The 13296-nt window shown below is 44.5% G+C and overlaps 1 protein-coding gene across 5 annotated transcripts in view; it reads left to right on the top strand.

Annotated features, from left to right (window-relative positions):
- PTDSS2 (phosphatidylserine synthase 2) overlaps positions 1-13296 on the top strand; it is a 42724-nt gene continuing 29428 nt past the window's right edge. The window contains exons 1-2 of one of the 5 annotated variants that reach the window (XM_074885050.1): positions 1-263; positions 10146-10247. In XM_074885050.1, coding sequence (XP_074741151.1) covers positions 61-263; positions 10146-10247 — 305 coding nt within the window. In that variant the 5' untranslated portion in view covers positions 1-60. Of the gene's footprint in view, positions 264-1363; positions 1614-8380; positions 8579-9403; positions 9560-10145; positions 10248-13296 lie in introns of those variants that run through there. The other 4 variants (XM_074885052.1, XM_074885053.1, XM_074885051.1 and 1 more) reach the window with 4 other exon arrangements.

Here is a 13296-nt window from a genome sequence, read left to right as displayed (position 1 = left end):
CCCCCTCCCGAGCCCGGCGGAGCGGCGGGAGCGTGGGGCCGTTCCGCGGCCGTTCTCGCCATGAGGCGCAGCGAGCGGCGGGGCCCCGGCGGGGCCCTGGGCAAGGCCGCCCTGGAGGAGCAGCAGCCCCCGCAGCCCAACGGCGGCGCCCCCGCCGCGGCGGCAGAGCGGCCCGCGCCGCCCGGCGCCGAGAGGGACGGCCCCGGCCTGCGCCGCAGCACCGAGTCCGAGGTCTACGACGACGGCACCAACACCTTCTTCTGGTGAGAGCCGCCGCCCGCTCCCGCCGAGGCCCGGCCAGGCCCCTTCCCGCCCCGGCCCCTCGCCGCTCCGTGGCCAGCAGGCCGCCGCAACCGAGCTGTGGTTCCCGGTTCCCCGCGGGGCTCTGCCCGCCGCGGCGCTGCCTGTGGCGGGATGCGCCGCTCCTCAGCGCGGCTCCGCGGAGGTGCCGAGGCGATGGGTCACCGCGCGTGGGGCTCCGGCAGGGAAAACGCCGACTTACCGCGCGGTACCCGCGGTTCGCGTTGCTCTGGCCTCGCTGCAACAGATACCGGTGCTAGAATTGAGAAACCGTAGGCTGTGTCTCAAGATGTTGTTCCTGGGATTGTGGCGCTGTTAATTACTGTTTCCTGGGGATTTAACAACGATTTAGGACTGGCTTTTGGCCGTGACATCTCCTTTCCCAGTCTTGGCGATAAACCCTCCAGCCAGCTGTACCCCTAACCAAGGCGGCTCGGCTCAGCTTGGCTCAGCTCGAGTGCTTTGGGGGTGCTCCTGGCGCTTCAGGAGCCCGAACTGGTGGGTGAGCTCTCATGCTTGATTCCGGTTGTTTTATCAGCATCATTTATATGAGCTCCACATCTCCTTCCCTCAGTCCTGGAAGAGGCCTTTTCTGCCCACATCCTTGCCTGTAATCTTGCTAGAAAATACAAGCTCTTATGCCTAAGTTCTGCTGGTCAGGTATTTCGTATGGTTTTGCGGCACGCTCAGTCCAGAGAATCGGTGCAAAAGCCACGACTGCTGGTGTTAGGCCAGTGGGCAAAGCAGTTCTTTGTGAAATTCAGTCCTTGCAGGAAGAGATGTGTTTGTACCTAGAAAAGTGCTCCTAAATCCTGTGTTTGCTGGAGTCGTTCCAGAAATCCACTTCAGCACGCGTGTGTGTATGTCCATAGTTTTTCCCGGTGTGTTAAATGCTTTGTGATTAAGGAAACCAAGCTGACGTTGGAAGTCCCTCGTTTGGAATATGAGCTGAGGGTGATATGATTTGGCTCGAGTTTGACATTAAGGAGCAGAAGGGGGAGGGTGCTTGGCTCTCACCCTGCCAATCTGGGCAGCAGTGGAGTGGGGGGTGTTGATCTTGATGAAGCTGCTGATTCTAGGTGATACTTATGCCAGTACGAACTGCAGAGAAACACTTCGATGCCGCTGGATTGCGGGGTGGCCTCTGCAACGCCCAACGTACACGAGTGTAGCCGAGGGCTGTCGTCGTCCTGAGGGCAAGGGGACTGTTCTTGGCGAGCACGGTAGCGTTGCCACATGTAGGCTGAGTGAGCGAGTGACTAACGATCCTGCCGAGGTCTGCGGAGTAGTGCCGCCTTATAAATGGAAAATGGGTAAAACTCTCAATTTCTTACTATCTAGTTAAGGTGGCTCTTGCCCTGTGTCTTGTGGTGCCTTAAAACCACCTAATGCTGTTTTTATTGTTTAATCTCCCCTTGTTGCACCTTTTTCCTCTTGTGGGGGTAAAGCCCAAATGTGCAACCATTCTTCAAGGAGCTTCCCCTGTGTCGGCTAGTCCCTTCCAGGTGGGCAGTGCGGACAACTGCGTTGTCAAGTTGTTCCTTAACTTACCTATTTATTTTATTTTCCTAGTAGTGTGTGTCGCTTGCACTGGCAGCCAGGAGTTGAAATACTTATGAAAGTTTCAGGGGTTTTCCTGCTGTTACTTTTGACCTGTGTATGACAGTGTCGAGTGTGTTAGTATATTCTTTGGTAATGACTCAATTCTTACAGCGGCGGAGAATAAAGGTTATACAGAGGAACAGTTTTCCTCCTGTGACCCTTGGTACTCTTCTCATGCTGTGTATTATGGAGTTGGTCACAGAAAATGGAAATTTAAGAGAGTAGGTGCCCTCTGCCTTTGCCTGTGTGGAAAAGTATGGAAAGTACCTTTTCTCTTGGAAGTTCAGAAGCTCGGCGATAAGGTTACCCACACGGCCTGCTCAGTTGGGAAAAATTCAGGGGATTTGGCACTTGTAGACACAGTCAGAAATCATTCTAGAGGTAGTTCAGTTTGTAAAGGTAACCTTACCGCTATCAGTGTGATCCTTGGGAGAGGTAATACTTTCCAGCTGTCTGCCTGCTCTTTTAAAATCTTTTTAAAACTTCGAAAAACGAGTTACATGCTGTATAATATTTTATTCTTGTAACTGGAAAATACTGTACTTTAATTACCTTGTGGGAACCTGCTCAATCAGTGCCTTGACAGCTCTTTGTCATCGGGAAATGTCAAAGAACTAAATCGGAAGAAGCTTTATGAAACAGATTGGCGGTCTCTGTATCTTTTATCCCTGAACTGATTTCAAAACATCTATTACTACTAGCAGAGAGCTGGAAATATCAGGCCTGCCTGGCAAGTGCTGTTCTAGGCAAACACGTTCACTGCTGTTTCCAGTACCTTTGATTGTTTCTTGCCCGTCTGCTTACAGAATTAGCTTTCTGAATGCAGACAAAGGACCTCTTTGTGCCTGAGATGTTGACTTGTATTTTTTGTATCGTGTGAAGCACAATAAATCTGATATTTTTACTGAGCTAGCATGGAAAAAACACTCGTTTTGTTTGGGTTTTTTTTAAATACGCCCACACAGAGCTTTCTGTAACATCCCTGTGGCTTTGTTTCTGTGACCAGTGGAAGAGTGAGTGCTGTGTCTTACAGGTTTTTGCCACTGGGACTTGGTTTTGTGTGTGAAAAGGTGAATCCAGTGGAAGCTGGGGATTTGCTACCTGTGAGCAGTAACCCCAACAGATGCCTAAAGATACTTGGAGCTGCGTGTCTTTCTGGGGGGAGCAAAAAAGCTCAGTGAAATAGCAAATCCATTTATATCCACTAAATAAAATAAATAATAAATGGTGTGCAGCAACTTTTTTGAAGAGAAGAGGAAATGTTCCTTTTCCTCCTAGCAGCCAGTGAAAGGCAGCGGAAGGTGGTGGGGTGTTGCGTGTTTTTGTGCCAGCCCAGCCTGGTCTTGGATTACCAGTTTGGGATCATCTGGTTAGATAGTGTGTATGGTTCTCTCCTAAAATTTCTGTGTTATCCCTGATTTCTGTATATATTTCATAGCTTGTATTTAACTAAAGCATATCTTCCAGGAAGGCATCCAGTCTTGATTTGAAGACGTTGGGAGATGTCAGATATGTCTTTGCCACCACATTACGTTGTGACTCTATGGGTTAATTGCTTTTACTAAGCCTTACTTTAATTTGAATCTAATTAACTGTAATGTCCTCTGGTTATTGATGGTTTTTATCTCTCACACTAAATAATTCTATATTGCCATCATGTGGATATGATGTTAGTTACTAAGGTCATGGTGTGGCAGCAGGGATCTGTGAAGCTCAGGAAGTTTAATTAAATAAAAAAGAAAAGGAAAAAGAAAGGGAGAAAGAAAAGGAAAAAGAAAAAAAAGGGAAATGCTGGGTAGAAGGCTCTATGGGCTAATACAGCTTTTGTAGGAATTGTTTCAGACTGTTTGGTGCAAAAAGTGTAGAAATTGCAGCTAAGGAAGAGGTAGCCTGGAGATGTCTCTGCCTGGATGTTTCTCTTGTTTTACCCAGTATTGTGAGGAATCTTTTGTGATGGCCAGCACAGCGATATTTCTGCAGAAATGAGGATATGTGTATGCAAGCAGCCATTTTTGGAAATAGAGGATGGGTGCTCAAAGTATTACTTAGCCATTCCTTGCACATTGTTCTTACTTCTAAAAAATGAACCTTACAGCAGCATGAGATTTTCTAAGGCAGTCTGGAGGAAGAGATGGTGATTTATCTGCAGGAGAGATTAGGGAGACAGAAGATCTGCAAATTGGCAGGAACTTTTTTCTGTGCCCTCCCGAGGGCTGGCTGCAGCACTTCCAAGGCAACATTCCTCAAACTTGTTGGAAACACTTGCTGGATTTCTTTCCATGCTATAAAAGCTTGCCTCTTTCACGTGGGCCCTGGTGAGGTTCTGTATTTGCTGATCCGCTCTTCCGATTCTCTACTGGTCAGAATTGCCCAAGTTGGAGCATGCTGCTTAACTTGAGCAGAGAAATCTTGCATCAGGCTGCTGATGTGTCACCCAGCCGGTGCTTTTTGAGCCCTGGCAGTGTCCTGTTGCTGGAACATCCCGGAGGAGTTGTGCAACGCCGCCGAGCCCTGTTAGTCGGCCGGGTGCGTTCACGCTCCTGGTGGATGCGGGTGTCGTTACCCTGTCCTGAAAGGGAGGGGTCACATAGTGCCTTCGAGTGAGCTACAAGCGTGGAAGAAATGACTTTACGCAGAGACCCCGTGAGAATTAAAGCCCCACCTGGGCTTTAGGCCTCGTATTAATTCTCTGTATCTGTTTCTTGTTTGTAAACGCGCTCCAGAAGTCTGAAGGAGGATGGGGGGGGTGGTGGGAGTCAGCCTGGGGCTGCTCTTCAGGGGCAGTGCAAAGGCCGGCCCCCACTGCCATGGGCAGTAGAGCCAGTCTTCAGGATGTGGTGGAATCCCAGGCTCAGCGTGCCAGGAGCACGCAGGATTAGTTCCACCATGGGGAAATGGCTCTCCTTGTACTGGTGTACCCTGTGCAGAGGTTGTGTCTGAGCGTGCTTGGGGATGGCTGGAGCTCCCTGCGGACGGCTTCTTCTGTGCTGGTGTCCGAACCCTGGCTCCTCAGAGCTGTCAGACCACTTGAGTTCTGCAGCAGTTTACAAAACAAATCGTCAGCCCCCAGAATTAACTCTGTGCTTTTACAGAGTTAAGTCTGGCATAAGGGCACCTTCCTCCCCCTCCTGTTTATTGCCATTTTTTAAAAAAGACCTGCTTAAAGCATGTTACCTGTAATGCAAAGTTGTGCTGTCTCAGTGGAACTGTTTTAAACTAAAACCTGAAACAAAGATTAATAGGTTTAAACATGTAAAAATGTTCAATATTTAAAATAGATCGTTTTGGGCACTTTAACTTGTGACCTCTGTAGAACTGATGAATGGAAACTTTGTCTTTTCTCTCTTCTCATTCAAAGGAAAATGACTAATTTGCCGAAGCTTTCTCTTTAATCCATTGTTCTGGTTTCTCTGTGGAGGTACCTGTTATTGTACTTCTCTTACTGAGTGATCGTTTTATGCGAGGCACCAACTTATGGCAAGGAAAATGAACGTTACTATTTTGGAGTGTCACAAGTATGTACAGAAATTTAATCAGCGTTGTGTACCTTTATAGATGTGCTGAAGACTTGCTACTGGTCTAAGAATAGGCACTTTTTTATTATCTCTGAGAGTTTAACAGACTAAAGCGCAGCCTACAGCTTAAGCCCACCAGCCACGTTTCTGTCGCGTTACAGATGTAGATGCCTGGAGATTTCAGGCAGTGTCACATACAAAGTGCATACTTTGGTTTGGTTGCCACTGATAATTTTTTTGTGATCTAGGTGGATGAGAGAGATCTCTCATGTCACAAACCGGCAGTTAACCTCTTATTTTTGAAACGCTGAGGCCTGACCGCTTGCTTTGGCCCTGTGCAACGTGAACATCTCTGTTTCATCTCTGTAGTTTTGGACATATTATCAAGATTAGGACGAATGTTGAATTTTTGTTGAAGGTTTCAAAAACCTCTCTGTATCCAAACAGGATTGTTTCCCTGTCAATTATGATTTTGATTTTGAATGTCAAAATGTTGGTCAGTTTTAAATTGTTATTAATTTTTGTTGTATTTTTCCGTATCTTATTCTTCACAATAACTTAAATGCTAAAGTGCTGTTGAAGTAATAGATCTGTTGTACTGTCTATTTATCGTATTTCCTTAGAATTTCCAGCATGTGTCAGATGATGTGTTGGTATATGGAGAGTAGAGAGCTTTGACATTCATTCATCTTTTAAAATCTCTTTCAGAAATGCTTTTGTGACTTTACCATTATTTGGAATAAAGACAAAAAATACTTTTTTGTGACAGAGTTGATGGTAGGCTAAGATGGGACTAGTTGTTTTTGTTGACACATTCTTTCTCTAGCAGTACCTACTGGTTTAACTTTTTAAAGCAAAGAGGCAAATGGTACTGGCTGTTGTTTGTAATTTTATTTCACTTAGAGAACTGACAAAAAGATTAATAAATAAATCCTTTGCATGTTCTCAATGATTGTTATTGTTTTTAATGTAGTTATTGCATCATTTATGACAAACAAGAACACCTATGCAGAGCAATGGATAATAAGGGTGCGGCCCCATAAACTGATTTTAGTTTGTGCTGGAGATTGAGCGAGGTTATCGACTGCCGGCTCTGCTGGGGTAGTCGCTGGGGTATTCCTCCCTCCCTCCCTCCCTTACGTCCAGGGAGCGGATCTGTCCGAACCTCTGCCCCCACCCCCCCGAGGTACTTAAACAATTTCCTTAGGTCATTTTTGTCATACACTTTATTTGGAAAAGAAGAGCTCTGATAGTAATTTCCTTGAAAAACCTACAGTTTCTAAATGTGACAGAAGGATGGATGAAAAGAGAAGTTAAGAGTTGAGCTTAATTTTACCCTTGCCTGGAAAAGCCCCCACTGCTTTGGATTTTTATAAAACCCAAACCTGAATTATTTAACTTAAGGGCCCCAGTGTTTCAGTGGGGAAAGAGCTAGGTGTGGGATACAGAAAGTCAGGAAAATGCAGAAAAGTAAGCTGCTTAATGTTCCAGCTTTTCAGTAGTTCAGAGTTTGTTGCAAATTCTCCTTGACCTTCCTGGCCTTACATATTTTTGTATGCATATACCTTTAGGCACTGCTTTCTCTGATTTTTGGACGTAAACCTCCTAGAATTGGCTGTAGTCTGTACCCCCCTTGCTTCTGGTGTATTGTCCCAACTCCCGTACGGCTCCAAGGGGAAGGTACTGCCCTGCTTAGCTTGGCTCTTTCCAGCCTCCCCAGGCTAGGACATAAACCTTTCTGCATAATTCCTGTCATGCTTACCTTGCTGGGGATGTTCTTAGCTGCCTTGTCTTCCTCTTGCCGTATTATTTTAAAGTGTACGCGGAGACTAAAGTAATCCCTCTTTATGCAGTTAATTAATCCTGACTTCACTCACACAAGTACTTCTGTATGCTGTTCATTTTTCTTGCTGCTGTAAACACTTTACATTTTGTCTTGTTCCATAGGAGAGTGGATTTCTGTTTTGTTCTTTTAACTTTCTAGCTGTGGAAAGATATGGTGTGAATCTACGTTTGCTTGCTTTTTTAATTTTTCCTCTGGCAGGTAGGTTTGCATGATGCTCTGCCATCACTTTGTCACTACTTGTCATTTTCTGGTCAGAGCTGCCAACTTGCTCCTTCCAGAAGACAAACTGATCGAGAAGGTCTTTCATCCTGGCTTCTGGATTTCATGCTAGACTGAAAATACATTTACGTGGCTAAGCATCTTGAAAACTTGCTACAAGAGAATCTGGCTTCAGCTGGGAATGAAAACTGAGCTAAAAGAGAAATGATGAGATATCTAGCTTCCTTCTCATTAAACAGGGGAGCTTGTTGAATTTCAAGTTGGTGGTTGTGGCACCAAGAATAAACCGACAGCAGGGCGCATGAAGCTCTCAAACGCTGACCGTGGGCTTGGCTACCAACTGCCCCCAGGGATGAATGAAAGTAGACCATCGTTGTTCTAGCAGATGAGTTTCTAGATGTGTTTATCTAAATGAAGATGTGCTAATTGATTTTTTGGCAGCTTACATGACACTCAACGCATTGAAAAAGTAATTGACTTCATACAGGTGTCATGACAGTGACACGGTAAGATGGAAGACAGCATTTGAGTAGCTTCTTAGATATTAGTTTTGAAAAGGTAAACAGTAAAACGAGGCGTAAAATCTAATGCATAGCCTTGCAGTTAATGCGACCCTTTTCTGTGATTAAAATATAGGTTGTTTTTGTATTAATTATGTACATATATAAATGCAGCAGATGAGACCATGGTCTGATTTAAGTGAATTAGAGCATTTAATTCAGTCCCCTCCATACCACCTCCTTTGAGAAGTCTGTATTTAGTGTTTTAAACTACAGGAGGTTACAAAATAGGCACCGTGTCACATGGCTGTTAAATGGATGTTCCATATGGGGTGTGTGAATCACCTGGTGTTTGGCATCCTGGGAGGCAAGTCAGAGGGAGGATGCATCTGTTGAGCAGGAAGCTTGCTCCGGCGAAGCCTTCGCGTACTTTTTTGACATGTTGATTCCTATTTTTGAAAATACTCGTGGATCCTTCTCTTTTTTTTTTTTTCTGGAGCTGGTTAGTCTGTGTCCTCTGGACTGCGAGGAAGGATAGTGTTAAATGCTGAACACCTTTTCAGCAGCGGCAGAAGAGGATTGCATCTGCTTATGAGGTATTGCATGTGTTTTCCAGTGGGATTAAAAGGATGCTGTGAGAAGTGGCTGTGGTTTGGATTAGGATGAAACTGTAGTTCAAAATAACGCTTGCCTTAAGTTTCAGAGCAATTTTAGGTAGATTACTGATGTTTAAAGGTAAGCAAGTGGACTTCTTAGAAATCCTTGGGGATCTCTGGTTTATCGTGCACCGTACAACTTGAATATATACAAACTTCAGTCTTTTGGCATAAAATGGAAATATAACGCTAACTTCTATTACAATAGAATATAAAAAGAAAATGAAAAAAGAGCCAGTATGTACAAATACTTGTCACATACGGTCATTTTCATGCCCAGTGTTTCTGTTCTCTAAGCTTGATGCTTTATACCTGCGTTATTTTAATTGTTTGTTTTAAAAGATGTTGTGGACTCTAAAACAGGACTTGTGTCTTTATGATTTGATCTTAGAAGGCCAGACTTCCCGTGCTTCCAAGCTGAGGTCAGATAAATGTTCCACTGAAAATAATAAATGGCTTCTCATTAGGAAAGGAATTTTAAATTTTAAATTAAACAAAAGGCGGACAGTGCAATGTAAGAATATTATACGTGTTGTAGTCAGTAGGTGTACGTGTGTGTGTATCAGCTAGCTGCAGTATGTTCTCTTCTTAACTCCTGGCTCTGGCCGTGTGTACTTAGTTCTCTCTTCTGTCACATGTAGTGCTTTACCAAATCACTGTGAGCAAATGGACTCTCACGGGGGGGAAAGCGAGATCTTGTGACGGCAGGTACACTGGCAAGGCTCTGCCTGTACTGGGATGTTACAGCAGCCCCTGTTCCCAGCGCAGCACAACCACCAGGCTTTACTGGGGAGCTTTGCCGACGCGGCTGTGCCAGCAGAAACCCCTTGTCTGGAGATGGCTGTGGGTAGTTCTGCGGGTGCAAGCCTCTAGCCGACAGCCTGTACCTGCTTGAGACAGCTAAGGTGGAATGAAACTTATGTAAGACTTGCTGGGAATGGGGCATCTAGAGGCAGCTTTGTAATTCTTACACTTGCAACTGGTCTCATTCAGAGATTTATATTTTTAATTGCTAGTTTTTCTTGTAAGGTGTAATTCTCGCGTCTGGAGTGAATTCCCTTCTCTAAGAGTCTGTTCAATCTGCTGCAGTTTTTATTAACAGGCTTTAGAACAGAGCTGTGCAGCAGCACCATCGAGTATGTACCTGACAAACCAGGAGAGAAACCCGGAGGCTTTTAGATCGAAGAGTTAGCACAGCTGGTGCTAATTTTTTTCAAGTTGCACTTGTTCACTTGGCAAGTGTTTGTCCAAATCTTCCTTAACTCAAAGCACTGGGGGGAAAATGAGCAAGAGCAGTTCTTGTGGTGGGCTTGTTGCGTGCTGGTGCCCAGCGGACTGGGAACTGCATTTAGTGCCCTTGTAAATTCTGTTTTCTGTGCTGTACGATACATCAAACCTCTTTAGTATTATTGACCACTCTCTAAGTATTGGACTTGGTCTTTGCTGACAGGTGAAGGTATAAGTGTTTCTGCTTTCTGATGTCCATTTTCTCTGTTCTAAATTTTAGGAGAGCTCATACCTTAACAGTCTTGTTCATCCTCACGTGTGCGCTGGGCTACGTAACCTTGCTTGAGGAAACACCGCAAGATACAGCCTACAATACAAAGAGGTAAATATTTGAGAAAGAGGTTCTACAAGGTGTCTATTAGGAAAGGTAGCCCTATGCACAAACCACCACGCAGGCTTTTACCTTGTGGATAAACTACCTCAAATGACCTTTGCATTAACTTGCTTAAATGCCCGAACCCTTGGAAAGTGACAAAACCAAGCATAAGTCTATAAGCTCCTTTGATGCTGGTCCCTGAATTTAATTTCTAATCAGTTTAGTGTCACTCACTGTCAGACCTGGTGGCTGCCGTGCATGCGTGATTTAAAACAAAATATGAAACTTTCTAAAGCCTCAGAGTGCTGGCGGTGTTTCTTTGGCAATGATTCTGCCTCTTAAAATAACCTAACTTTCTAAACTGTGAGCTGTGACTAAATTTTTCTGATTGCTTTTTGTAAAATTATGTTCAAGATTTCTATGCAGACCTTTTTTTGTTGTTGAAAATTAACATGAGAGCTGTAGCCCAAAGGGAAACTCTTGGAAAATAAGAATGAGAAGCCTTACGTATGTGGTCCATTTCTACCATAATTTAGGCTGATTAATTGTAGTTGAATTTCTTCTCTTTTTAAAGAAATAAAGTGGGGAACAAAAAGGGGGAAGAAAAGTGGTCTTTAAAAATCTAAGTATATTTTAAAAATTCAGGGGGTGCTTACAGACTGCAAAGCATCCTTGCTGTAAGCATGGAAATAATTCTGGTTTCTGCCAGTCTGGTTTCTTAAATATAACGCTGTGTTTTCCTCTTGCTATTACAGGGTTTCTTCCTATTTTTTTTTTTTTTAATTTTTGAAAGTGACTCAGGATGTAGTATTCATTGTCATGGAGGTGCAGGAATTAGGGCATTTCCTGAGATAGTCGTGGTTGTTTCTCCATCAGTTGCACAATAGGTGCAGCTCATGTAATTCAGGCTCACGCGTGTGCCGAGCTGAGCGGTTGTATTTTGATGCGTGGGAGTGCAGTGGGACAAGTTGGCACACAGTGCCCTGGCTGGAGCTGGGGGGATTTCTGCAAGGCTTTGCTGTGAACAAATGCTGGTTTATTCCCAGTTCTAATGAGGGAGTCTAGGGAAGGGATGGCGGCGCGACATTCTCTGGAGTGACTGTTCAGAATAAAGAAGGGGAAGAGCTGAAAGAGAAGTGATGACACATCGTTAGGGAGTAATACAGATCTAAGGTGACTCAGTGGAATATCTTATTATTGAGATTAGAGCCTTTACTGCTTTAATAAAAACAAAACCAGAGAAGATTAATCAGCAGATTAACCTTTCTTTCATGAAATAGAAGTTGCTTTCTGCGTATTCAGTGCAGGGAATAATGTGCCCAGTTGTTAAAATCCATTTAACAGCATCATACCAGGCAATGAGTAGCAGATGTTCTTTGATCACTTCTGCGTCTCTGATTGTGGAATACTGCCTGCAATATCTAGATGCAAAAATACTTGAAAAGCGGCATCCTGAGAATTGTGTACGGTCTTCCCAATACTGGTTTCTGTTATTGGTTTTGAAGGGTACATCTGTGTTCACACTCACGCTGCCCCAGTCATTCAAGCTACGTACTGAATTCCAAGACAATAGTTAACTTGGCCAAATCGTTACTTTTTCCAAGCTAAAGATCAATGCAGACATAGCGCTCGAGTCCTGTGGGCTTTCCCTAAGCTTCACCTCTGTTGCCTTGGCCCCGATTTGCAGCGCGGATGGAAGTGTCTGTGGTGGTCAGCACACTCCTTGTGCTGAGTCAATTTTCAGTGAACTCCTATCTCAATGAAATCTCTTTTCGAAGCTCTTTGAGGTAAGTGCTGTGCCAGGGTTAGCACCATGAAGCATGAAGGATTCCAGCTCAATTCACATCCCAGCCATTGTTCTTACCTCCTTTAGCATCCGTGCGCCTGCTGCTCCCTTACCTCTCATTGTGCCTGACTGGTTTTCTGTGGCTCTTTGAGTGTATGTTTGGACAAAAGAGCCATTTCAGAGCAGGAGTAAGGTGGTCACAATATGCATAAGTATATCCATATCCCCAACTTTCACAGATTTTTTTGGTTTTTTGTTTTGCTTCTGTAACTTAAAATACCTTATCCTACCCTGAGATATTTTTCAGTCTTCATGTAGAGCTGTTGTGTGTTTTGATCTAAAATTTTGGCCTGTGTGAAGCTGCCACTGTGCGCAGATATTTCATGGGAACACTCTCCTGCTTAATGAACAGAAGGAGTTTTAGTACCAAGGAGCAGTGTCTCTAGCTGTCACGCTTTCTTACTTCCAAGTGCTGCACAATGACAGTGGAGCAGTGTTTTGGTCCTTAGGTGCAAATCTGAACCCACTCTTGCAAACACTTGGACCTCCTTTGTTTTCTGGCTCTTGCTGACAGGTGCCAGAGTGCCTGCGAACTGCATTAGGTGCTTAGGGCAGAACATGAAATTGAAGCAGAGTACACAAACTGCTGCGCTAGCTGCCCTGGCTGTGCTTCCTGGATTAGCTAAAGCTATAGGAAGGGGTCTGAGGCTCGCATCGTCTCCTCTGTAAAAGTGCTTCATCCAGTCCCTTGGTGGAGCAGCTGAGGGGAGGGTGAGTGGCTGGATTAATGGACAGAAAGGATGGGCAAAAACCAAATTAGAGCATGAACCGATGAGATGATGAGGTGGGGTATCTGTAGCGATGATTTGTATTTGCATCTGTTTATATGCAGACATTTGAGTGCCGTTTCCCTTCCTGCAACACGTTAGGGCAATTAAAGGAAGAATTAATTTTAATTTTTTAAGATAAGATTTATAGAAATGCTTTATATGCAAATCTAGTCAAAGTTCATTAGGATCATCCACACAGATGTTGATGTGATGAGGTGATACATGTGATCAAATCGCCTCTGTTGTAAAGACAGTTGAAAATTTACTTTGTGAGCCAAAGAGATGCTGCACTGCAAAGCCTGTCTGCTCAGTGAGACTTTTTATTCGTGCTGTTCCTACAGCATTCAAAGCAGCCCTGAAATAGCCCATCCCCGGCAGGACTGAGCTCCAGCTCTGAGGGTAGCTACATAAATATTCAGTGACCTCCTTTGCATACAAA

Source organism: Strix uralensis, chromosome 15 (genome assembly GCF_047716275.1).
Source record: "Strix uralensis isolate ZFMK-TIS-50842 chromosome 15, bStrUra1, whole genome shotgun sequence".
Taxonomy (NCBI): Eukaryota; Metazoa; Chordata; class Aves; order Strigiformes; family Strigidae; genus Strix; species Strix uralensis.
This window is presented reverse-complemented; position numbering and strand designations above follow the sequence as displayed.